At 30.4% G+C, this 27,941-nt stretch overlaps 1 protein-coding gene across 2 annotated transcripts in view; it reads right to left on the bottom strand.

Moving 5' to 3' along the window:
* Window positions 1-27,941, bottom strand: part of LOC142319017 (cyclin-dependent kinase 11B-like) — a 56,216-nt gene that overhangs the window by 16,710 nt on the left and 11,565 nt on the right. For both annotated transcript variants that reach the window (XM_075355821.1, XM_075355822.1), the window contains exons 6-10: window positions 20,038-20,283; window positions 15,977-16,142; window positions 8,622-8,766; window positions 5,775-5,919; window positions 3,009-3,238 (exon numbers count right to left, since the gene is read on the bottom strand). In XM_075355821.1, the coding sequence (XP_075211936.1) occupies window positions 3,009-3,238; window positions 5,775-5,919; window positions 8,622-8,766; window positions 15,977-16,142; window positions 20,038-20,283 (932 nt within the window). The remainder of the gene's footprint in view (window positions 1-3,008; window positions 3,239-5,774; window positions 5,920-8,621; window positions 8,767-15,976; window positions 16,143-20,037; window positions 20,284-27,941) is intronic.

Here is a 27,941-nt window from a genome sequence, read left to right as displayed (position 1 = left end):
ATGATTGTGGTTTTCAACTTTTTTACTTCCAAAAAAACCTGTAATGACATCTTTGAATGACTTCCTGCTGCTAGTTCTTTAGGATTCACTTTGCTGTCAAATATATTTCACAAATTAATTTTCATACTGGACAAGTCACGAATTACGTTGCTCAATTCTGTATGTGTGATGAGGTGAGGTTCAGTATTTAATTCTTCTGGAATGTTTCCAAATATCTGTTGAAATTGAGGATTCATTGGTTGAGCCTTCTGGAGAATCAGAGATTTCTTTGCAAGAAGTTGAAGTGATTGGAATCAGTAAATCAATACCACGAAGTACTGGTCTGGTCTAATAGCTGAACAAACATTTGGGTATACAATATTGTTTTTATTGTTTGAATTGAAACCAGTAACATTTGTTAAGCAAAAATAGCAGTCATCATAGTGGTTAGCAGGCTCTCGCCAAATCATAGGTATGCCCAAAGGCAAATGCTCTTTTTTCCTTTTAACCACTGGGTTAGTTTAACACAGCACTTGATGTGTGTTACAAGTGGAACACAGGATTTATCTTGATCTCCCAAGGGACAGTCAAAATAATATTTGTAAGCAGTTTTCAGCAGATTCGATACTGGTTTTCGTTGACTTTTTGTGGTGAATTCTCTGCAAAAGTAACAAAAAATATTTGTAGAATTTTTTAATGACAAAAAACATTGTAGAATGTTTTAATGACAGAAAGTAAACTGAAACATTACAGAAATATTTATTTAATTATGAATTTTTAATTTATAAGTATTTAATTACGTAAAATACTTCATAAAACTGTTTCACTGGAGTGCAATAAAACACAGAATGAAACACACACAATTTAACAAATCTTGATGTTCAATAAACTAGTACCAAAAGTTGTTCTGTCATAAAAATCTTTCACTTAATTTACGTCATCACTAATAAAACAATCTTTATAATATGTTTTATAAAACCACTACCACAATAAAGAACACACAAAGTCATATCAAGAGCTGAACTCGTATTGAAAAAAATTTCATCACATTGAATTACTCATTACTTGACTCACGGACATATCTGAACATGTCTGGCTGACATGAAATGACATCATTTGACTGTTATGTTATGTATCAAATACAGATCTACAACATGCATCACAATATAAATCAGATGTGAATAAGCAAACATACAGACAAAATAACTTATGTGTATTGTTCATTCCACGAATGATGAAACAAATAAATTTAGGGAGTTGTAACTTCAGAACATTATGTTATGCATTGTTTTGGAATACATATTCAGATTCAGCATATAAAATACTATATAGAACACCTACTCACTTTTCACTTCCAAATTTTATGTAGCCCAGTGTAACTGGATATCAATCATGTGGAATGATACATTCAAAATTAATTTGGAAAATAGTTACTGTTTTTTTTCTTTTTAACTCTTTTTAATTATACTACCATACAACAATGCTACATTATTTTCATTTTATTACAACTTTAAATCATATAATCACACAATTAAAAAAGAATGTTTATAGGCTACTTACATTAAACGATAACTGAAATCAAAAGAATAAAAATTCTATTAATTTAATAAATAGTTATTAAAATCATTCTTCCTTCAAAGCCTCACAAAGAACAAAAAAAAATGTTTGATTGATTGTCTGTCATACAACTTAGTTTATATATTGCTCAATAAGTTTATTATAGCTACTAATTACAAACTTGTTATGGCATGTGTGTTGGTTTCTAAGCCAGTTTTAGTATTGTTCTAACTTATTTTAAATTTTAGTAATAATTTATTATTATTATCTATAATTAATTTTAAAATATACCATTTGGTTTAAAAAAAAATTTGAATTTTTTTCAAATTAAAATCCATAATAAGTAATAAAATGTTTTAGTTCTTTTACAGACAACACCCTTTAAATATTTAATTTTTACTAATTGAAATACCAATACAATTCAGTTGAAAAAGTTCTGCAAGTGTGATAACGTTCATGCTCAAAGAGACAAGTTTACGGATTTTGTAAGAAATACTTACTTAGGTCTACGTCTCAATCTACAACATTTTCTTAGTAATATTTTTTCATAACTACAAGAAAATATCATCATCAGCATCATATCCTTTTTTTAATGTATCTAAGATTAACCAACTCTTTTATAATAAAAATAATTTTTCATTTGTACTTATATGTATGTATGTATGTATATACTTATATATTTTGTACATATCTAATGATTTTGAATATCTGTTTAATAATGATCAGTTTTTACATAAGTTTAATAATAATCAGTTTTTTACAGAAAATTGATAAATTCGCTGTAAATATGCACTTTGATTGCATACACACATTGAATTCACTGTTTCTGCTGGTACAATTCACTAAATATTAGTCAGATAGATCAAGAACGCAATAAACGATCACAATCAGTCAGATAGTGCTTTTGGTGTTACATGCATCCCAACCCTGTAGGGGAAGACAACAGCCTTTTGATGCTTCTGGTTGCACCCTCCCTCATTCCTAGCCCTGATGGGCTTTAACGGGACTCGTCTTTCGCCCTCTAACTTTTTACATCTCATAGTAATAAGTCAGGTCTTGTTGGGATGCCAGTGATGTAAATGCCTCGGTAGACATTTACATCAGTGTTTTATAAACTCAGCGTTTGCCTTCACTGTAGGCATTGTTACTTGCATCCCAACTTCCATAGGGGAAGACACCCACCTTACGACGACTCCAGTCATCACACCTCCCCCCCTCCTGTCCTGATGGGCTTTAACAGGAGTATTACTTGCACCATCATTTTTAAAAAATATACATACACATATTTTAAATAGTTCAGCAAAAAACTTCTTCAAAAATAAAACTACAAACAACCGTAGCCAAAGGCAGACTAAGCTGTAGATGAAAAAGTACCATCTGTGTTTTTTATTTATTGCAAAATAATGTTTTATATATACATTTTCTTTAATGACTACAATTTTTATAAAATATTAATATTAATATATCTGTACCTTGGCTGAAAGCAGCAGTTCAGGAGCCCGATACCATAATGTAACTACCACAGGAGTATAAGGTTTTAGTGGAGAACCGTACTCTCTAGCAAGACCAAAATCACCAACCTTTAAAATGCCTTTATGACTAAGAAGCAAATTTGATGCTTTTAAATCTCTGTGTAAAATCCAGTTATCATGTAAATGAGCAACAGCACAAAGTAGCTGCTGCATTAAGCATTTTACTTCAACTGAAAAGAAAAAAAAAATTAATCTCGGACTTTATCATCATTATACAGATATTTAAATACAATAAACCCTTGCTGCAATGTGATAACTGGAAACAAGCTGCACGCATCCTTATTATATACAATATGTGTTATTTCAAGAATATATAAAAGTCATGAAGCTCACTTCGGCTGCACACTTTACTTTCATCATTATTTTGATATTTTACTTCTTGCAACAAGTTATCAACTCAATTAAGTTATGAATTAATGAATGCATTTGCAATTATAATTACAATCTAATAATTATTTTCCAGTTTTTATTGAGACAAAAAATCCTAATGACAATATCTCATTCCAAATTTGTTTTACTTAATTTTAACTGGTCAACAAATAAGCCATAAAATTTCCACTGTATATTATATATTTAATTTAATATAAATTAAATTATATATAAATCTGTCAAAATATCTTTTTATGTTAAATAATATTTTCAAAAAATAAATATATATATTTTTTGAATATATATATATGTGTGTGTGTGTGTGTGTGTGTGTGTGTGTGTGTGTGTGTGTGTGTGTGTATGCATGTGTGTGTTCAAAAAAGTTTAATTATACAATTTCATTAACCTTAACAGTGGCATGCATCACAGTCAAACCATTAATTACAATGCTTCATTCAATTACTTTTTTCATTAATATTCAAGTTTCCGCCAGTGGTTATTTTTGTACAACACTACACTAATATGATTAATTAATTAATCATATGATTAAACTAGTCATTTATATGATTAAATTAACTTGTCACTATAATGATTAAAACAACTGTTCTTTTCATTCTTGTATTCCATATTTGACTTTTAGCAGACTAAACAAAAATTTTGCAAAGTATTCAAAGCAAACTGGGCAAAACTGAAGCAAAGTTGAAAAGATATTTAGACCCATAACAATTTTAAATGAAACTGCAACAAGTTTTTTGTTGGTAGTTGTTAATGACAATTAATAACTACGTATTAAAATAAGACAAGTATGTATATATATATTTCTTTTTAATAATAACTAGATTATGCATTAAATAACCATTACACTTAACATAAAATTGTAACTTAAAAATATCTTATTCTCCAATTCATATTTCTCCCTTTCATATTTAATACGATTTATCAGATAAAAAAAAAAAAATCAAACCTAAACCATAAAGAATGCACATGAAATATTGAAATGTCTTTTTGTAAAAATACTCTAATAATTAAATTAAATTTGAAATGATACAAAAACAAAGACCTGTCATGACTGATGACATCATAAAGATCAAAATAAATTCCTTTCAAATGAATATGTTAATCACATCACAGGTATAGTTTGTTGAGGTATTTCTTTAAAAATTACAATAAAGTTATGAAAATCTTCCTTTTCTTCTTATGATACATCATCTGATCAATTAATCAACTTCTTTACTGGTCATGTAACAGGAGCTTCATCATCTTGTAAAAACAATCAGCTGTTTCCTAAATAATAAGATCCTTTATGTCCTTTTGACCACAATAATTTAAATATTTATATTTCAGTTCATCAGTAAAAATTGCATGCCATCAGGCTACCGTTCATTCTGTTCTATGCTTCTAATTAAAAAACAAATTCAACATTATTTAATTTAGCCGACTGATGAAAACATGTTCATTAAAAGTGGCTTCAGCAGTCGGCATGTTAACTTTATTTCACACCTTCTATTTCCTAGATCCCAGTCCTTGAGATGTTCCAAATATTCAGCACCAGGAAAAACAATTAGCTGGCTAATTCAAACAAAACATACCTAATATTGGCATTTATTAGAAGCTGATGCTAATTAAAATAAAATTAAAAAACTGACCTAGTAATTCACTATAAAAACAGGTAACATTGCTGCCTGTGGGGCATGAATTAAAAAAAAAAATTATATTCAATATCTGATGACTTCTGAAAAATCATTTAAAATCTTTTATTATAGAACTTCAATCATTATTGAATTTAATTTAGTACTCAAAAATTCCTGTTAAATTAATTAAGTTTAAATATTTGTATTAAACTGTTAAACTGATCAAAAAGAAATTGGCAGGGCAACTTAACAAAAAAGTAAACAACTTTCCGTCAATTTTTGAAGCAGTTTTAAACTAAAGCATGTACTTCCATTATTTTTATTACCTTTATTACCAACAAACTTCATAATACTTTACAGTTATAAAAAGAGAGCTAAGAATGGTGTAACTATTATTCAAATTGTAGAAAGTTATTTTATTTCCATATAGCTGATAATGATTTTGATTCACTATAGTCAATAAATAAAACTATATTCAAATTTTATTCTATACTAAACATTATTTCTTAACTGAAACAGAATATCTTTACATGGTTTTACACAAATGGATTTCAATATCGTATTCCCATAAGAAAATTTTTAAGTTTATGCAATAGAATATATCTACAAAAAAAAAACTGTTACAGCAGGACTGTGTACTCTGTCCCGTCCATAAACGTGTTAAATGTAAATAATGTTTTAAAAATTAAAAGTATTTAAGTTTTACCTGGAATGAAAACTTGTTTCTTCTGTTTCATTGTTTCCATTAAAGATTTTAAATCGTGTTCAACATAATCCATAACAATAAAAATTTTATCCATATTACTACCGACAACAATCTCTCTAACCGTTACTATATTTGGATGCTGAGCCTAAAACAAACAAAACAAAAACATCAAATAAAAAGATTGTTTACATCTAATGAATACACACAAACATATGTACAAATACTTGTATATATAAATAAGTATAATACAAATACTTGGCTGTGATATGGAAGTTTTGTTTACAGACAATCGTCATAAAAAGAGCAAGATTTAAACGTTAAGATATTGATTTAAAAGGTTTCTAAAGGAGAAGATTGCAAAAAATTACTTAAAACCAGGGTGGTATTTAGCAGTTAAAGTTTATATCTTTTGATATAAATATTTTTCTTCGCCGTTTCTAAAACACTCAATAATAATAATAAGCATCTCAAGATCGGTGGTTTTGGACTGGATTGAAGTATCAGTAAAATATGACAAGGAATGAAACCAAATCAGCAGCAGATTTAAGTCACTTCCTGAAAAAAGGGTAGTATTCAGAAATGATCCCTGAATAACGAAACTTGTTGAAAAAAATTTAGAGGCGGTAGATGTTACAGCTGTACCTGAAACGTTTTTAATGAGGCCAATAGAATTACTACATAGTTTAGGAGAGGAAGAGTGAGTAGAACAAGGAAAGAAAGAGAAAAGAAATCAAAAGTGTTAAATAAAAGATATGTAGCTACAGGAAAATTCGGGAACAAGTTAAAAAAACATATATCAAAAGGCAAAGTAAGAGAGGGATGACAATATGCAAAAGCAACTGGATGTGTAAAAAAAATTTAATAACCTCTCAAGTGAATCACTATGAAAGAGTAAGCAATAAAAAGTTATTTATCAAGTGTCTGAAGAAGCCAAACACAAATCTTGAGAATGACCGAAAGCGGAAGAAAAAAAAGAAATACACAGAGTAGTGAGATTAAAAAAAAACCAACCAACACTAGTCATACAACTACAAAAGATAAAACGAGAGAAATCACCCGTCAGAAAGGATACAATGATGGATACATTGTTTTCAGAAATTTTGCAGCAACTGGAAAGGAATGTGGCGCATAAGATTAGCAACGGTGAGGGTTAAATCAACATGTAGAGTATAAATTGGAAGGGTTAAAGATATCTCAATGGGAAAAATGGTAGAAGCAGGTAAAGAGAACTAGAATTGTAAGCATTATGAAAGACTGAGTTAAGTGATGAAACAATAAAGGAAACTGGGCAGGTTGATTGTATTCACTAAGTAGTATTAACAAACAGGTGATTAAAACTTATTATCCCCATTTACTAAGATTACAAGAAAAACTGTAAGAACTATAAAACAGTCACTCTTTATAGTTAACAGAAAACAGAAAAAGAATAAAAAAGTTGATTACTAGTTGCAAACAGAAAAATATGGTGGAGAGAAAAGTCTGTAATTTATTTTACCTCTGCCATGCACCAGATGACATAAGAATTTGGAATATGGATAACACTTGATTACAACCTTTACAGATATAAAGGAAATTCATACAAAATTATCCCTAAAGGAAGGTATGAACACCATTGAGAATGAAAGAGAGAAGTGATAATAAAAATTAAAGAAATGATAAAAGGAAAGTATACCAATTGTGAAAGCAACAGTTAAGACCAGAGCAGGAGAGACTGATCATTTTATGATGTAAACTGGTCTAATGTAATGGTTAAGAATCTTGCTATCAATGTCATGTATGAAATATACAGTGGATGGTAAACAATGAAGTGACAAACATAAACCCTAAAGTAGCTTCTTCGATTTTTATTAGCTGATAACATTTTGGAAGAAAAGGATGTAGCCCAAAATCATCTTCTTGGACGGGAACAAGCAGGGATAAAAGTAAACGTAGGGAAAACAAAATGGTGATAATAAGGATGATCACTTTGGATGATGCTACTTTTATAATAGCACGTTACGAGTATTTAAAGTGCAAAATAATTGAGGATGGAAGAATGCAAAACAAATTAGTAGATAGCAGGAGGATTTATCAAAAAGTTGAAAAGTTTAATATGGAATAAGGAAATCAATCAAATGCAACAGATAATATTCACAAATTATTATGTTCTTATGAAATATAGTTAGTCACAGGTGATAATAGAAGAAGACAAATATAAAGCATAAGTGCCTTTAATGAACATTACATAAAAGATCTGAAGAAATGGATAAGAAAAGCTACAATAAGAAAAGACGCTTGAAGATAGAGACTACAAGAGGAGCACGGTTTAAAAATTGACAGAAAATACCAAGGGGAAAAGTTCAAAACAAATCTTTAATTAAATTGTAAAAGAAAAATTAGACAAAGAGAATAAGGTTAGAAAAAGCTTTAAGTTAAAACAGTGGATGTGCATGATCTGCAGTCAGACCTAACAACAACTGTCTTGAGGATAATTTATTTTATGTGATTATGATGATGTACTACTTAATACATCTTCAAATACATATAGTATCCTGACACTTTTTAAAAGTAAATAATCGACCGAAAAGTTTATTAATTTTATTTTATTATAACTACTGTATCTCATCCATTAATAGAAGAGATATAGAAATTTTCATCAAAACTGTTATTAGGGATTTTCATTTGACAATAAAATTAAAAAAAAACAACATATATATAAATATATATGTATTTAAAAAAATTGTTTGTTGTGTTTAGAATTTGATTTAGCGTTTGTAAAAACTCATCATGACTAAAGTAAATGAAAATATTCATAAAATTCCTATCAACAATCAATAAAATAAATAAAATAAAAGCAATAACACCTACTTTTAATAATGTATTAATCTCTCTTAATGAAGTAATTGGGAAACCCTCTTTCTCTTTTTCCATTTTTAGTCTTTTGAGAGCAACGATTTCATCTGTTCTTTTATCACGAGCACGATACACAACACCGTACGTTCCTTCTTCAATTCTGGAACAGCAATTTTAATGCATATATTTCTGACTCAAAAGTAATCAATCTTACATACAATAAAAAAATCTTTAAAAATCTTTTTTTCAATAAAAAAATTTTATTTCCTAGTACGCCTATTTAATTACATATACACATTTTTTGCTACACTTCATTTAAACTTATTTCATTTGTAAATGAGATACAATCCTCCAATTCTTTAATAAAGTGGACAGTTATACAATTCCTGAAATATTAGTTTTCATTAACATCAAATATTTATACAATTATTAAATCAACAATCTTACATGAAATATTAGGATAGAGTAAAAGTTCCTTTATTACTCGTATTACTAGAACAGCATTATTCGTATCTTCGTGAATTGTGATTAACAAGAGTTTCAGATTTCCGATGAGTCATAAATAAAAGTTAATGACACCGGTCAACAATATTTTATTTTTTATTTGTTAAATGAGAGCGAATGACTGATTCTTGTAGTATGTTTTATGCTCCTTTCAAATGTGTTAATAGATCTTTTCTATTGTGCTCAGTTTTTTTGTAATTGAAATTTCTTTTGAAACAAAGAAATGTATGATGAACGTAATATGACAATACATTACATGAGTTTTGTACTCACCTAAAATCTATTTCTTTAGGATTTTCTGCTGTAATTTGCTGTAGGTAGATGTCTCTTTAGATTCCAACAGTAATCAGCTAACATTTTTGGGTTCCATTTCCTTGTTATTCTGTTTCCATTGTAGATACCTCCTGGTGAAAGCATTCTCTATGTTCATCGCTGATAGCACCAAAATTATTAGGGAAAAAATCAAAACGTGAATTAAAGAAATGGATTTTGAATGACATGTTACACCCAAGTTCTTTGTAGCTTTGAAGGAGTTTACTCACAAGTACTATGTAGTTACTGGCCCTATGGTTTCCAAAATAGTTGTTTATCACACTTTGAAATGATTTCTATGCAGCAACCTCCAAGTCATTGAAACATTCTTCAAACGCTGGATCACTCTTTAGTTTTTTTATTTGTGGTCTAATAAATATACACCTTTCTTTATTTTAGCATTGCTTATATTAGGGAATTTGTTTTTTAGAAACTGAAACCCTGTACCATTACGATACATTGGTTTATCAAAATTTTTGAATAAACCTACCTTAATGTGTAGTGGAGGAAGATAAACTTTTTCTGGTTTTACTAATCCCTGACTAACAACATTCTTCCCTCCTATAATCAGTACCTCTCTCTTTGTCAGTACCTCCTATCCCTGCTGTTCCACTCACACAAAAAGCAACAGAACTTAGTGTGAAAGATAACATGAAAAAATATATCTTAAAAAAAACAAGATTAATATGAAAAGGAAGAAAATATTAAGAACAAGGGAATAATATAAAAATTAAGAGAAGATGATAAATATATAGAGGAAGAAAACGTTAAGACCAAGGAAAGAGTAAAAAAATTACGAGAGAATGATGAATATAGAGAGAGAAAATTTCAAAACTAGAGAAGATTTACACAAATTAAGATCAGAAGAATTATATCAAACCAAAGAATGATTAAATGATTGCCAATAAAAATCAAATAGATGATCAACTCCGACTTAGGATGAATATTATCCTACAATATCAGAGGAGTAATGAACTAAATAATAAGAATTTTTTCCCATTTATTAAAGATCGGGAATTTATACCTTAGTGTACCATCTTTTAGGTACCATAATCTTTTGAATAGAGACTGGCGTGCTAATGTTTTTTTTTGGTTTTATTGATGAACAAGATCTCATTCTATAGATTGATGTTTATTTTCTGGCTTAGTGTATTAAACCAAGTTTTATTAACTGTCATAAGATATCATAGTGCGTGAAACTACTTTCATTATCCAAAGGAATTCATCCCATTTTCATACAATGATCAAAAAATGATAATGCAGCATCCATATGATATTTTTAAGTTTATTACTAAGTCAGCAAGGAACCAACCTCACACAAGTTTTTCTGTACTTCAGATGGATAGTAACTATTTCATCGATAAAGAATAATTTTTATTAACAAATGATTACAATGAAAATTTGCACAGATTAAGCAGACATGTGACTGAGACCAGCTGACTAGAATACACATATCCTGGCCACAACTGAGTAAAAATGTATATGGATATAAGTTTTCGTACAACCCTCACACACACACACACACACACATACACATGTGCACACACAAATTAATTAATACTATTTAATTTACTGCCTTTAAATAAATCTACAAAAATTAGTTTAAATTAAACCAAATTTAAACTTATGTAAAATTAAAAAAATAATTACACAACATGATTTCATTTTTGAAGTACTAAAATTATTAACATTTCAGCATTCATGTAATCGTATTCAAATGTTGCTCTCCAGCATACCTGCACATTATAACTATCTAATATGGAAATGCAGAATATGAAAATAAGTTAAAGTATTTTTTCTAGATGTATACCTTGAATTGTACGTTCAAGGTCATAATGTCGGTGATCTTTTTAAACTGACTTCTTGAATGTTCACAATTATCATCATTAATAATATTAAAATTTTATTTTTTTTAGAAAGTTTAGATACACACAAAAACAGAACATATGAAATAGAAAATATTTGTACATATTTGCTTTAATGAACTAAATAAAAGGTAATACGTAATATTGAAACAATGCAAGATTTAACCCTTCGCGGGCGGCAATGTTTTATGGCTGTAAGCGGAAGACATTTTCAAAAAAAAAGTTCATGCAAAAATTATTTAAAGTAATTTAAAACATGCATTCATGCATAAAACCAACATATATATTGTGTTTTTGCTGAATTCGGTCACCAATCTGGTTATGGAACACAGTTTAATTATTAAACAAGAAAAAGCTTACACGAAGATGAAACAAGTCTCACTGAATGCACTAGAATTTGCAAACTATATGTGATGATTTTGGTTGTTTTACATTGAGTTCTTTTCATGTAAAAGACACTGAATGATAATAGTAATAGTAGTAGCGTTGATGGCAATATAGAAACAGCAATTATGAAGAAGTAGTGCACCTAAGCAGGGAATAGTATAATATGGTTTTATTATAATAATCATATAACTATTTTTATTCATTTCCTTCTGAATTTTTGTCTCAAAAAGTTTGTTTAAATTTAAATGAAGAAAGCTGAGAATTAAGTTTTGGAAGGAACAGTTTGTAAACAAATTACTTAAAAATGAGCAAAAAACACAAAAAAATAATGCATGTGTCTTGTTACATACACATGGTTGTTGAACTCATCTGATAACTGAAGTAAAATGGTTCCCAATCACGTTGTATCAAGCATTACTGTCTCAAAATCACTGAAAGAACATCTCCTGCCATCTCTTGGAATTTATGTGTACCTATGTGAAGACAAATAGCCGATCACATTTAGAGACCCATACATGAGTTTCTGTCCTCGAGCTAAGTGCAGGTAGCCCATATATGGGTTTTCACCCGCGAAGGGTTAATATTAATAAATAAATGCATAGATGCTATTTATATTTAAATATAATACCCAGTAGAAAATAACATGAGATTAATTGTGCCAATGACAAAAATAACAAGGTCAGTTACAGATTGAATTATTACAGAGTAGGATTAACTTTGATTATAGATAATTTAGATGATGGCAGTTCATGAAGATTACATAGACTGTTCAGAAACATATACATAACTATAATACTCTTAAATAGGACTTGAAGGAATGAAATAGGTTATACATATCACTTTTCAAACTGATGTAGTTGACATATTACCTGCACAACGCGTTTAAATCATAACAGCTATTACTTAAAGGCATTTATCATGGCAAGTTTTTTAAAGGTATTATGGTTAACTAATGTCAAATCAAAATTCTACAATATACTAAAAGGTACCTCCTCTATAAATCATGAGACCTTGCCGTTGGTGAGCAGGCTTGAGTGCTCAGGGATACAGAGTAGCTGGACCGAAGGTGCAACCATATCGGAGAGGTATCTGTTGAGAGCCAGACTAAGGAATGATTCCTGAAAGAGGGCAGCAGCTCTTTCAGTAGTTGTTAGGGGCGTGAGTCAGAATGACTTAAACGGCCATACCAATATCACTCAGTCCTCTGAGTACTGCGCAGCTGAAAGCAATGGAAAACTACAGCTGCTTTTTTTCCAAGAAAATGTGGCTCTGCATTTTCATATAGCAATGATGGAGGCGCCTTCCTTGGTAAAATATTCCGGAGGTAAACTAGTCCCCCGTTCGGATCTCCGGGTGGGGACTACTAAGGAAGGGGTCACCAGAAAATTAAAAAATAACATTCTACGAGTCAGAGCGTGGAATGTTAGAAGTTTAAAAAAGATTGGTAGGCTAGAAAATTTAAAAAGGGAAATGGATAGGATAAATGTGGATGTAGTAGGAATTAGTGAGGTTCGGTGGGAAGAGGAAGGCGATCTTTGGTCAGGTGATTTTAGAATAATTAACTCAGCTTCAAATAATGGGCAGGCAGGAGTAGGTTTCATAATGAACAAGAAGATAGGGAAGAGAGGAGAGTATTTCAAAACGCATAGCGATAGAATCATTGTAATAAGGATAAAATCAAAACCTAAACCGACAACGATTGTTAACGTCTATATGCCTACAAGCGCCCATGATGATGATGATGAGGTAGAGTGTGTATACGAAGAGATTGATGAAGCAATTAAACACGTAAAAGGAGATGAAAATTTAATAATAGTTGGAGATTGGAATGCAAGCATTGGAAAAGGCAAGGAAGGAAATATAGTGGGTGAATACGGGCTGGGCAAAAGGAATGAAAGAGGGGACCGACTTATATAGAGTTTTGCACGAAGTATAATTTAGCAATTGCCAACACCCAATTTAAAAATCATAATAGAAGAATATACACTTGGAAAAAGCCAGGCGATACTACAAGGTATCACATAGATTATATCATGGTTAAGCAAAGATTTAGAAATCAACTCGTTTACTGCAAAATTTACCCTGGAGCAGACAATGATAGCGACCATAATTTGGTGATAATGAAATGTAGATTGGGGTTTAAAAACCTGAAGAAAAGGTGTTAGATGAATCGGTGGAATTTAGAGAAGCTTGAGGAAGAGGAGGTAAAGAATATTTTTGAGGAGGACATCGCAAGAGGTCTGAGTAAAAAAGATAAGGTAGAAAATGTAGAAGAAGAATGGGATAATGTTAAAAAGAAAATTCTTAAATCAGCAGAAGCAAACTTAGGCGGAATAAAGAGAACTGGTAGAAAACCTTGGGTTTCAGACGATATATTGCAGCTGATGGATGAACGTAGAAAATATAAGAATGCTAGTGATGAAGAAAGTAAAAGGAACTATCGGCAATTAAGAAATGCTATAAACAGGAAGTACAAACTGGCGAAAGAAGAGTGGTTAAAGAAAAGTGTTCAGAAGTGGAAAGAGAAAGGAACATTGGTAAAATAGACGGAGCATACAGGAAAGTTAAGGAAAATTTTGGGGTACATAAATTAAAATCTAATAATGTGTTGAATAATTAGATGGTACACAAATATATAATACGAAAGGTAAAGTCGATAAATGGGTGGAATATATTAAGAGTTATACGGAGGAAATGAATTAGAAAATGGTGTTATAGAAGAACGAGAGGAAGTTTGAGGAGGATGAAATGGGAGAAACAATACTGAGATCTGAATTTAAGAGAGCATTAAAAGATTTAAATAGCAGAAAGGCTCCTGGAATTGACGGAATACCTGTAGAATTACTGCGCAGTGCAGGTGAGAAAGCGATTGATATATTATACAAACTGGTGTGTAATATTTATGAAAAAGGGGAATTTCTGTCAGACTTCAAAAAAAGTGATGATACCAAAGAAAGCAGGGGCAGATAAATGTGAAGAATACAGAACAATTAGTTTAACTAGTCATGCATCAAAAATCTTATCTAGAATTCTATACAGAAGAATTGAGAGGAGAGTGGAAGAAGTGTTAGGAGAAGACCAATTTGGTTTCAGGAAAAGTATAGGGACAAGGGAAGCAATTTTAGGCCTCAGATTAATAGTAGAAGGAAGATTAAGGAAAAACAAACCGACATACTTGGCGTTTATAGACCTAGAAAAGGCATTCGATAACGTCGACTGGAATAAAATGTTCAGCATTTTAAAAAAATTAGGGTTCAAATACAGAGATAGAAGAACAATTGCTAACATGTACCGGAACCAAACAGCAACAGTAATAATTGAAGAACATAAGAAAGAAGCTGTAATAAGAAAGGGAGTCCGACAAGGATGTTCCTTATCTCCGTTACTTTTTAATCTTTACATGGAACTAGCAGTTAATGATGTTAAAGAACAATTTAGATTCGGAGTAACAGTACAAGGTGAAAAGATAAAGATGCTACGATTTGCTGATGATATATTAATTCTAGCCGAGAGTAAAAAGGATTTAGAAGAAACAATGAACGGCATGGATGAAATCCTACGCAAGAACTATCGCATGAAAATAAACAAGAACAAAACAAAGGTAATGAAATGTAGTAGAAATAACAAAGATGGACCACTGAATGTGAAAATAGGAGGAGAAAAGATTATGGAGGTAGAAGAATTTTTTTATTTGGGAAGTAGAATTACTAAAGATGGACGAAGCAGAATAGCACAAGCGAAACGAGCCTTCAGTAAGAAATATAATTTGTTTACATCAAAAATTAATTTAAATCTCAGGAAAAGATTTTTGAAAGTGTATGTTTGGAGTGTCGCTTTATATGGAAGTGAAACTTGGACAATCGGAGTATCTGAGAAGAAAAGATTAGAAGCTTTTGAAATGTGGTGCTATAGGAGAATGTTAAAAATCAGATGGGTGGATAAAGTGACAAATGAAGAGGTATTGCGGCAAATAGATGAAGAAAGAAGCATTTGGAAAAAATATAGTTAAAAGAAGAGACAGACTTATAGGCCACATACTACGGCATCCTGGGATAGTCGCTTTAATATTGGAAGGACAGGTAGAAGGAAAAAATTGTGTAAGCAGGCCACATTTGGAATATGTAAAACAAATTGTTAGGGATGTAGGATGTAGAGGGTATACTGAAATGAAACGACTAGCACTAGATAGGGAATCTTGGAGAGCTGCGTCAAACCAGTCAAATGACTGAAGACAAAAAAAAAAAAAACTAAAAGGTAAAAAAAAATCATCACTTCCTAAAATAAGAAAAAACTGTAACAAACCTATTAAGGCATTGGAATTCTTCAACACTGCGACATCCTTGAATAGCTGGCAAATATGGAGGCAAAGTATCTTTTTCAAGTTCAATTTCTTCATCGACATCATGATTAGGTGGTGGAATAGGAGGTGATTCCTCTTGCTCTATGTCACTGTCATCATCACTATCACCTAAAAATGGTTAAAATATTTAACATATGTAATCTACATATATATAGGTACAACAAAACAATATTAAATCTATTTTTACAGTAAAAAAATCATTCACAGTAACAAAGCAAACTTCTAACCATAAATAAAACTGAGATACCAGTTGACATACCTCAACCAATAGATTTGGTTTTGCTAACATTACTAATTTTAAAAAAATCACCTGTGGATTTCAATACAATGATCAAAAAAATGTTTGATTTTACCCTATTTTTGCATTTTCTTCAGTGGAGTCAAAAATCATCCACCATAATTTCTTCTTATGAAACAGGCAGATGAAAGAGAGAATCAGGTCCATTAAATATGGATTAGTAAATATTATGATTTGTTCACTGCAAGAAACTGCCTAATAATAACCTAATTGTGTAACTATTGTTGAAAATTGACTGGAAAATATTTTTACGAGAGGTAGTCGTAGTCAGAGCCCAGTGAATTTTTTTTATGTAATCTAAGTGTTTTACACATCTATAACAATGTTATAAAAAAAAATTGTTTAATCAAGTCTGTAGGAACTTTTTCAAGCATAATTGAAGAAAATTTTGATTCATAATCAGTACTAGAAATTCTACCTAAGACCATAAAACTGAGAGGGGATTTTATCAATCTGCTATCCTGTGTCTCATTTACTAAATTTAAATGAAATCAGCTCAGTAATAAAGTCAACAAAAAGACAAGAAAACTAAATTTTTAAAACCCACTTTTTTGGTCTCATAAGATAAAAAAAAATTAATAGAAACTGTTGATAATAAAAATAACATTTACCTGTGATCATAATGCTTTCTCTTAATATTAATTATCAGTTTTGGACATGATTGGTTTGGTGAGGTTCTTCATTCCCTCCTGCTCAGTGCTATCTTTTAATTTTAACATGTTAGTTACGTATTACATTATTTGTTTTATGAATTCAAACTTCTGTTTCCTACAACAGTTTTCACTGCATTTTTTGTACTATTAAATTAATTAACATTGGTTAACTTAATTTATTTGTTACACATTTAAATATTATAGTAAATATTTGCCAAAAGCTCCTTTTTCACTAATTCACCAAACATTTTCATTTCAAAAGCCTTCATTCCACCAATCTGGCTTAGGTATTGTTCATGTACTACTGCCACACAACACAAAACTTCAAATAATACATCCAAAAGATTCTTTATAAATCTTAAATCTGTCTGATATTGACAATTTCAGTATTATTTACATAAAATCTGTCCTTCCTTGTATGGGCTGCTTTTAATATCTTCCTTACCTACACCATTCTTTGTAATTTTACTAATAACAAAATTTGTTGATTTTTATAACATACTGTGTGTTTCAAAATGAATATTAGGATTTTAAAGATATGTAATATTTTAAGTTTCACGCACAGTGATTAATTATAATGAAATGAAAGAGTAATTCAAACTGTTTTAGCTGTGAACAAGCTCATAAAGTGTTTCCTGTACCTTCAGCTTGAAAGCGCTAGTAGCTAAGATCGCAACCCTTCCCAAACAGAAAGCGTTCTATGTTTTGCAGTTTGCAAAGTGTGAACCTGTAATTACCATTCAACGTGCGTTCCATTTGAAGTTCCGTTGTGGTCCATGAGTGACAATAACATTCACAGATGATAAAACAATTCGAAACCAGTGGCTGTATTTGTAAAGGGAAGAGTAAAAGATAACTGAGTGTGTTTGAAGACAATGTTAAAATGTGTAAGAGAGTCTTTTGTGCATAGTCCTAGGAAATCTGTAAGGCTAGCTACGAATTTCAGTGTATCTGTGTGGAGGATTTTAAGGAAACTCCTATAAGTGCATCCATATTGTTTACAGCTGCTACTAGTGCACTACAACCTACAGATTATGGTGTGTATGGTAGCTTCACAAATGAAATGATACATTGTGACAATGAAGACTATTTGCTGTGTCGTATTCAATGATGAATCAATATTTCATGTTAATGGAAAAGTAAACACTCATAATGTGCATATTTGGGAATCAGAAAATCCTTACAAAATATTGCACTCCAAATAAGATTTCCCACAACTGAATGCTTTTTGTGCCATATCTTGACGGCAAGTTTATGAGCCATTCTTTTTCACGGAAGCAAATGTATCTGGAATGAACTATTTTGATATGCTACAACTACGGCTTCTTCCTCAACCGCAATACAAGTCACAGAAGTTAATTTGGCTATAAGATGGTTTGTCTCTTCTCTGGCCTAAAGCTGTGCATGATCGGTTGAATGAAATTCTCCCCAACCACTGGATTGGTCACCAGGGACTAGGTGACAGGGCTTGTCCACTGTGTCTTCCATGTTTGCCCGAGTTAACTCCATGTGATTCTTTCTTTACGTGTTTATAAAGGATCAATTGCATGTCACCATTACCAGCTGACCTACTTGATTTTAGACAAAGGATTGAGCTGTTGCATTAATTACTCCAGACTTGCTGATTAAAGTATAGGATGAACCTCTCCTACTGGTTGGATGTGTGCCATGAGATGAATGGTGCTCACTTTGAACACTTATAGGAATTCCTGTTTGAGTTGCTCTTTTATTTCAATTAGAATTTTTCCATGTAAGTAAAACTTAATATTACATAATTTTAAAACCCCAATATTCATTTTTAAACACACAGTATGATGTTCTATCTTAATTTACATCATTATTACTCATTTTCTCACATTTTATTACATTAATTTTACTTTAGATTCAAAAATCAGTCAAAACACAGCAATACATGATTATCTGGAGTCTATTTAGCATGAGATGATAAAATAGAAAGCACGCATGAAGAAACAAATGTCGTTTCAGGAATGTAAAATGAGGTAATGAGGTAAGGACAATAATAATAACATGAAGACTTGGAATGTTACTTTTAGAAATTAAGAAAAAAGAACTACACACATTCTGAACTATATCAGATAGATTACAAAATGATTTATCAGATTCAAAAGTATAATTAATTAATATATAGTAAAAAAAGACACAAAACAGACAAGAATGAATACAGATCAAAATCTAGTTGTAATACGATTTTGGTTAAGTTTAAGAATTTGATTAAAACTGGAAAAAATATTGTAAACGGTTGAGATTAAAAGATACTACGGCAAAGTTTGAACAAATCATAAGAACAGAAAAGTTCTGTTAGAAGTTGCCAATAGCACGTAATATAGAAAATAAATGAATTAAAAAAGGTAATGATTAAGACAAAAAAAGCTGTAAAGAGGAAGATGGCAGATATTAGGAAACCCTGGATGTCAAAAGATATACTCTAACCAAGTGAAGAATGAAGATGCATAAGTACAGAAGATGAAAGCAGCAATGTAAAGTAACTTAAGAAGAATGCTTCAAGAGGAGATGTTAAATTTGGAAAAGAAAACCCTCAGGAAAGGTAGATTTAACATGCAGCTACATTCATGGGATTTTTAGAACTTGAAAAGGCAAAACAAACAAGCGTGTAAAGTAGAACACCAAAATATGCATGATCTAGTATAGAAAATACAAAGGCAAGGATTCTGTACTTTATCCATTTTGCTTTTGAAATTCTTGCAGAAGATTTGAAAAAGTTTTAAAACTCTACCAAGTGAAGAAAAATGACATTAAGATTCATTGATGAATCTGTACTTTACCCAAAACTTGTCAGGAAAAATTGTGAAAGGTATAAATTCAGCATTAGGAGAGAAATTTATTAAAAAAATAAATTAGAGTATAATAATTAAAGTAATGAAATGTAATAAAGGGGGAATAATGATGTAAGTTAATATAGAACATTATGTACAACAATAATAATGTTGTTTACAACATATCTGCTGCCCTATCTTCATGATCATTTTTCTGAAAAAAAAAATGTAAATAAGTTTCAAACTTAAAATCATACCTTGATCAGAGTCAGTACTAGAGTCTGAATCATCGCTTGAATCATCATCATGGCTACCATCAGACTGATCACCATCTTTCTGTGAAGTTTCTTCTTTTTGATTATAATTCAGAGCTGGAGACATTGATTCATCTGAGAGAACAACAAGACCAGCTTCTTCAAGCTGTTTTTCTTTTTCTGATTCAGTATTAACTGCTGTTCCCACAGATGCAGAAGCAGCAGCAGCTGCTGCTTCAGTTTCTGCTCCTAAAATAATTAATCATAAATTTATAAAAGAACAATATCATTAAAAATGGTTATGAATACTACGTGACATTAGATAAAACTGTAATAAACTCATCTGTTCTTTTTAATACTGTAATTTAGTATACCAGAGAGATCTTTTTATTGTATTATTATTAAATAGTCAATTGATTCTGAATACCACTTCAACAAGTAATACTGAATGTTTGCTTCAGTTGTGAGAACTAATCTGTTTTTGGCTGCAATTGTGGCAAGTAGCATAGGCCAGTTTGTAACTGAAATATTCAGTTAATTTGAAATCATGTTCTCACAATCCATTTACAATCTCTTCTTATCACTAAATTTTTTATTAATATTTATTTTTAAACAAAAACTTATCACTCTTATTGCTATTTTAATTTCAATGGTTTGAATTTTGCAAAATATTAACTTTTACTCGTGTAAAATATTTTTTTTTTTGGTATCTATTGTATCATTTAAATACATAGATAGACTTTTTTTTTATATTATAGATCTTTGAAATTTCAAAAAGATTTGTTGTAAATTTTGCAATCCCAAAAGAGCTATGAACACTAACTGGCAATCAAATAAAGCTTTCATTTAAGATATGTTATGATGTATCATCAAGTTACAATAGAAATTGTAATTGTTTCTTCTTGTTTATTTCTGCCTATTTATAAAAAAAATCATTTGGTAATAATTAATAAGCAACTTTTTCTATTCACAATTTTTATAACTACAGAACAGTTCTAAATGAAACACACTTCCCAAAAAACACTTGTCCTAATATTATAAATCTTTATTTCTTTTCATTACATATAATTGTACTAAATTCCATTCAAATGTAAATATTATGAAATTCAAACAATTTCTAATGGCATAACATTTTTATAATGAAAACTTGAATTCTACTTTGCCTACTGTATTTAAAAAAAAAAATCTTTTGTTTATATATCATTAAATATTTGGAAAGTGATTGATCATTGTATTGTAATGTAAGAAAAATTGATTTTCAATGGCGCTCTAACATGTTTACAAATACAGTATAATTTTTAAAAACATTTATAAGCAAATTTAATGGAAGAATTCCAAAATTTATACAGGTATTTTAATTTTTCTTGGACACAAATTGTTTTCAGTAAAATTCAAAATTTACAAAATTGTATTTTTTCTTTTATTTATGCACCAATTATAATATTGGAGAAAATAAAATGACAACATTAGGGTGAAATAAACAAAATACCAGACATTTATTAGAAGTTGTGTAGGTATACTGTTTACAAATGAAGATTATGTTAAAAATCATTCAAATTTGATTATATAATTTATTGCTGCTAAGAAAAGAAAACTCTTAATTTTTTTATTATACACTTTGTAAATGGAGTTATTGTTAATAAAAAAAAAAAAAAAAAAACAGTTCTGTCTCTTACATATTGTCATTAGTGTAGTTGATAAATATATTTACTAATTTTTTGAAAATTTTTTCCCTGAAAAAAAAATTTATTATTTAAGTAACATAATTTCTTGTCAAATTAATAAACACTATTTAACCAAAAAAGGAAAGAATATTGATAAATCTAATTTAGTTTTATTTCTTATATTACCTAAACTAATAAATAAAAACTTTTTTTTTAGATATGCAGTAATTCTGCACAAAATGTTTTTGCAAATATATAGTTACAGACAATGTAACTTCTAAAATTAAAATAAATGTTATTTTAATTGGCACAAAGAAATAAATGAATGAAGAAAAAAAGAGGCCACTGACATTTGCAATGATAACAAAAAATTGGTCTATACTTTGTCAAAGCTGAACTGATGGTATCTATTTTTTTTTCTGTACATCACACATCTAAAAAGCTCATTTTATACAGTGAATTTTAAATCTGTTTTATTCAAAATTTAAAACAAAAACAAGAAGAAATAAGATACAAAAATGGCAGGTTCACTGTATAATTAACCATACTAAATGAAAACTAGACCTATGATACAAAGTTTTTAACACAGAAAAAAATTATCACACAAAAATATAACTCACTAAATGCAGAAAAACCTCTTATTTCAATTTCAATATCTACTACTAATAACTGAATAAAATACTGAAATAACACTATTTCATTTTTGTAATAATTTAAATTGTCAAGAAACATTTGCTCATATGTAAAAAAAATATAACACAGTAATTTATAAATATGACTAAACTTTATAATAAAACATTAATAAGCGTGTTATTAAAATTACTATGACTTTCTATCCTGTCAATAACCAAGTGTTTTTTTATATTAACATTCGCATATACCCTTATCATTTATTTGTTTTTACATACTGGAATTTCATTTTTACTGAAATATTATCTATATAGACCGATCGAAGAAACCCATTTAGAGGGGGGAAAAAATTGTTACCAGGACTTTTATAAGAGGAAATGGTAAAGGGGCTTATAATAAACAAAGAAGATAAATGTGTGAGCGAAGGTGGTGGAGGGTTGATTTGGGGAGTTGAAAAGGGGTGAAAATAGTATTATTGTGATTTCAGGTGAAAATTGATGTCAAAAAAATTTGCGGTTATTTAAGACACAGAAAGGTATACTTTCACCAAGTTTTGTCAAAATTAAATAATTTTTGCAGAAATGAAAAAAAGATTTTTTTGCATTTTCTCAGAAATTTTGAGATTATGTTAAAAAGTGGCCTCTAAAAAATTGTAGATTTTTGCATGATCTAAACTTTTCCTATTGAAAAATTTTTTTTCAATCCCCAACTCCCCAATCCCCCTCCTCGACCTCTGCTCATACATTTACTTTTTTTTATATTTATTGTAAGTCCGTTTACCATTTCCACTTATAAAACTCCAGGTAACAATTTTTTTTTCTGTAAGTGTAATTTGGTTGGAGTAATAATTGTGTATTAACTTATCAAAATTTTAATTTTGATTAGAAGCTTGATTTTAATTTTGGGTCATTATTCAAAATAGGATCCATTAGTTCAATTTCACTTTTAAAATTACTCTCTCTCTCTTTCTTTTTCCTGTTTAGCCTCCAGGAATTACCGTTCAAGTACTTCAGAGGATGATATGTATGATTGTAAATGAAATGTAGTCTTGTACAGTCTCAGTTCGACCATTCCTGAGATGTGTGGTTGATTGAAACCTAACCACCAAAGAACACCAGTATCCACAATCTTGTATTTAAATCCGTATAAAATAACTATCTTTACTAGGACTTGAACGCTGGAACTCTCGACTTCCAAATCAGCTGATTTGGGAAGACCAACCCGGTGGGTTTTTTAAAATAACTAAAATAGTTATCATCACCTAGGGAGTTCAGGAGCTTCACATGGTGGTGATGCTAGCAGTCCCAATGTCCTGAGAACTATGCCGGGAATAACTTGCTACCGGTGGGACCTCCCAAGCAAGGCAGGTCTAAGGGTGGGAACCAGACTAAGAAACTCCAAATGGCAGCTATGTCAGGCCTAGCAAATCGATATTGGGGAAAATTGCTTTAAAAAATCAAATTGATCCGCAAGGAGGAGCTGGAAATCGGAGTCACAAATTTAAGAATTGGAAAACAGAATACATTTACCTTAAATGGGAAAGTGGATGAGCTGATAAGAGTGATGGAGGAGATATTTTTGGACTTGGTAAGACAAAATGGAAGGGAGAGGGTGAAAGGGAACTGAGACTGGGCTATAAAACATATTGAAGACAAATGACAGGGTAGTGAGAAATGGTGATTGGTCTCATAATAAATAAAAGGACGAAGAACCTAGTAGAAGAGGTAACATATGGGTCTGAAAGGCTGATCAGTATTAAAATTAAAAAAGAAGCAACAAGTTGCAAATATAATAAATATATACATAAAATTAGGATGTTCTAAAGAAGAAAAAGATGATTTTGAAGTTATTAGAATCAAATGTTGACAAGTACAATATCATGATTGGAAATATCAACACAGAGGTGGGAAGAGACAGGATATGAGTAAGTGCTGCAGGCTTTTTTATGGGTAGACAAAAATATAGAGGGAATGAACCTATTGGATATGTGATAATGAAATGGGCTCAGACAGGGGAATAGCAAATTTAAAAAGAGAAAAAGTCATGTGATTACCAGGTATAGTTGGAATGGCCAAACAGAGTGTTATCGACTACATAATCACAAATCAAGAGTGGGTAGTTAAATTCAAGGATGTGAGCATCATCCCAAGAGTAGCAATTGAGGGCGAACATAGATTAAGGATGACTTCACAATAAAACCAGTTAAAATAAAAGCATTGAAGGATTGATAGGGGTTAGATTGTCAAGGGATATGGGCAAAAGATGAAATAGAGTGGGTATGGTTCAAGACAGTTTTTATGGATGCGGCAGAAAAAGATTGTGGGATATTAACCAGAAGATAAAACGAAGTGATTGGTGAAATCACTGCAAGGGGAAAGAACAAAGCAGGACAAAATGGTGAAAAAGCAGGAAGAAGATGAAGGAGAGGCGAGAAAAAAGAAACGCACATAATGAATACAAGGGAGTGTGTAGAAGAACAATATGCAAGACGTGAGAAAGATTTTTTTGAGATATATGTAGTGGGAAAACTTATGGAAGATGATTAGAAACGGGAGAAAACCTGCTGAAGGGGCCAGTAGAGTGGACACAGAAGAAGGAAACCCAGTTGAAAGAGCAGTGGTGTTGTCACCACCTTTCTTGTGAAAGGTATGGGAAAAATACATCAACAACCTTTTGAATAACCATGAATAGAGGACCAAGCGGATGAAAGAAGATATGAAGGACCAAAAGGGGAACTGCCATCTTGACTGGAAACAAAGAATGTAATGAAATCAGTAAGAAACAAAGCAGGCAAGCCAGATAAGTCACAATAGATATATTTTTTTTTTTTGTGAAAAACATTTTCATGTTATGATCGCCCGGAAAACAAAAATATGAAATATAAAAATAAAATACAAAATCTAATAAAACAATAACAAATATTAAAACAAAATAAAAATGTGAAGTAGAAAACTAAAAACAAAATTAAAAGTTAAACTAAAATATTAAAAAAAAGCCAAAGATATGATCCCCCACAACAGATATGGTGAAAGCTGCAAGTCCAGCAGGAAAAAATGGCAGGAAAGAATGATAAGGTATGGGCAGAGGATACAGTACCTATGGAGTGGGGAAAAGTAGTAGTAGTCCCAATATTCAAGAAAGGGAGTAGGTGACTATGTAAGAATTACAGAAGAATTACACTAATGAGCCAGTGTGTAAAATTGTTTGAAAGAATAATCCTGAACAGAATCAAAACAAAAGTTGAAGCAATATTGAGTGAAGAACATTATTTTTGACCAGGAACAAGCACAAGAGACCTAATTTTTCAGTGAGGCAGATGACTGAAAAGAAGTGGGAATTTGGGAAGAAAATTCTCACTTTATCGACATTAGAATGGTGAATAAGAAATATATCTGGCAAAGTCTGCAAGAATTTGGTGTTGACCAATACATAACAGGATGGATAAAAAACTGTACAGAGTAAACTGGTGTAGAGCAGGGACCACAGCAGGACCAACAGGATGGTTAGAAATTAAGAAGAGTAAAGCAAGGAAGTGTTGTATTGTTGTCTATTCTATTCATTCTAATTCATGGAAAGGAAAGTAAAGGGAAATCTAAAGAAACAGAACAAAGTAACAAAACACACGATCTCTGCAGAAGAGATTGAGGAGGTACAAGAGAAACTGGATGAATGGAATCACCAGCTTAAGTTGATGGGTCCTGAAATCAGTGAAGAGAGGAGTGAAGTGATGGTAATAGGATGAGATAAGAAGCTGAAAAGAGACATTTGACTAAATAACAATAATCTAAAAATTACAAAAAAAAAATTACTTATTTGAGAGGTAAAATAGCAAGTGATGATACGAGTGAAATATGAAATTGCAGAGATTGAAGAACGTGGGAAAAGCTTTTCTAGAATGAGAGAGACATTTGATCTGGGAAAAGAAAATATTAAGAAAGGCAAAGAAGATAATCCACAAATTGTATTATGTATACCAATAGTAAGGTGGAGACATGTTTAGAATGAAAGACTAGGATGGACAGAGCAAGGAATGAAGACATCAGAGAGGAGTATGAAATGAAAAATCTGTGAAAGAAGATGGAGGAGAGTACAATGAAGTGGCTAGGATATGTGAAAAGAATGGATGCTGGTAAAATCCCAAGAGTGTGGGAAGAAGAGGGGGAAAAAGGCTTGGAGGATGCCCACGCAAAGGGTGGTTGGACTACTTTCAGGTTTTTCATGGGAGGAAATTTGTAAAAAAGAAACTTGGAAGAACAGAGGAAAGTGAAGAGGCTTAATCAACACCTAGACCCACAATGGTGGAACAAGAGCAGCTAAGTTAGTACATATATAGATATATAGGTAAGTAAAACAGTTTATGTTGTAGAGTCTAATATAACAGGTCATTTAGAAAAATTTACTAACTAAAAGTCTGTTATAAATTTACTTGATAAGAAAATGAGTTTATAAACATCATAATACATTAACTTTTACATAAAAGAAAAAATCTGATGTAGACACTACATGACTTCCTTGTACACCTATTAAATTACATATACACATTTTTTGCTGCACTTCATTTAAACTTATTTCATTTGAAAATGAGATACAATCCTCAAATTCTTTAATAAAGTGGACAGTTGCACAATCACATTATGGTGGACACCACATTGCATCACATTTTTTCTGGTGTTTGTATCAGCATTTTATATTAGTTTATATATTAATTCTGTTTCACGTTGTTCAAGTATCTGATGTAGGTGAACCTGTCAGATCCGTAATCATACACACATCGGTTCGAATCCAACTTCATATACATATATTTTTTTTAAACCCATTTTTTTAATTCAAATATAGTGATTTATTAATAACTCTTAATCTCTGTAAAAATACTTCTATTAAAATGAAAAGTACATAAAATTTATTTCATTAATAACTTATTTTTATAAGCATATTTTTTATTTTCAATTGGAGGTTAATTATTAATAAATTTGTATATTTAATGAAAAAAAAAAAAAATGAAATGAAGTCAGATTTGAACCAATGTTCCTTTCCCTTGTAAGATCCAAATATATCATTAATTAAAATTTTATTTTGCTATAACTGAAAAATCCAAAATTTTAAAATTATAAATTTTAAATTAAAATCCAAATTTTTTGGGATTTTGGGCTTTTTTGGTCCAGTTGATTCCAATCAAAAGGAGAAGTGCACAACTAAATGTTAAAACAGTCCTAAATCAAAAATTTCAACATTCTATGGCTAATTGCTTTTGAGTTATATACATACATACATGCATATACAGACACATACATACATATACATATATACATACATACATATACATATATACATACATACGTATGTACGTCAAAATGGATTCAGGGATGATCAAAATGGATATTTCTGTTGAAATCTGAAAACCAAAATTTTTCGCGATTACAATACTTCCTTTACTTTGTACAAGGAAGTAAAAAACAATAACAAGGCAAAGAAAAATTTATAATAAACAGCCAGTACAACCTGACAAACATAATCCTCTTAACATAAAAAGATAATCTTCTAAAAAACACTAAACTACTACTAAAACACCACACACTTACCACTCCACATTAGTTGTTTGTCCCTTTCCTACAT

This window comes from Lycorma delicatula, chromosome 2 (genome assembly GCF_047948215.1).
Source record: "Lycorma delicatula isolate Av1 chromosome 2, ASM4794821v1, whole genome shotgun sequence".
Taxonomy (NCBI): domain Eukaryota; kingdom Metazoa; phylum Arthropoda; class Insecta; order Hemiptera; family Fulgoridae; genus Lycorma; species Lycorma delicatula.
The sequence above is the reverse complement of the archived record's forward strand: the minus strand, read 5'-3'. Positions and strand labels throughout refer to the sequence as shown.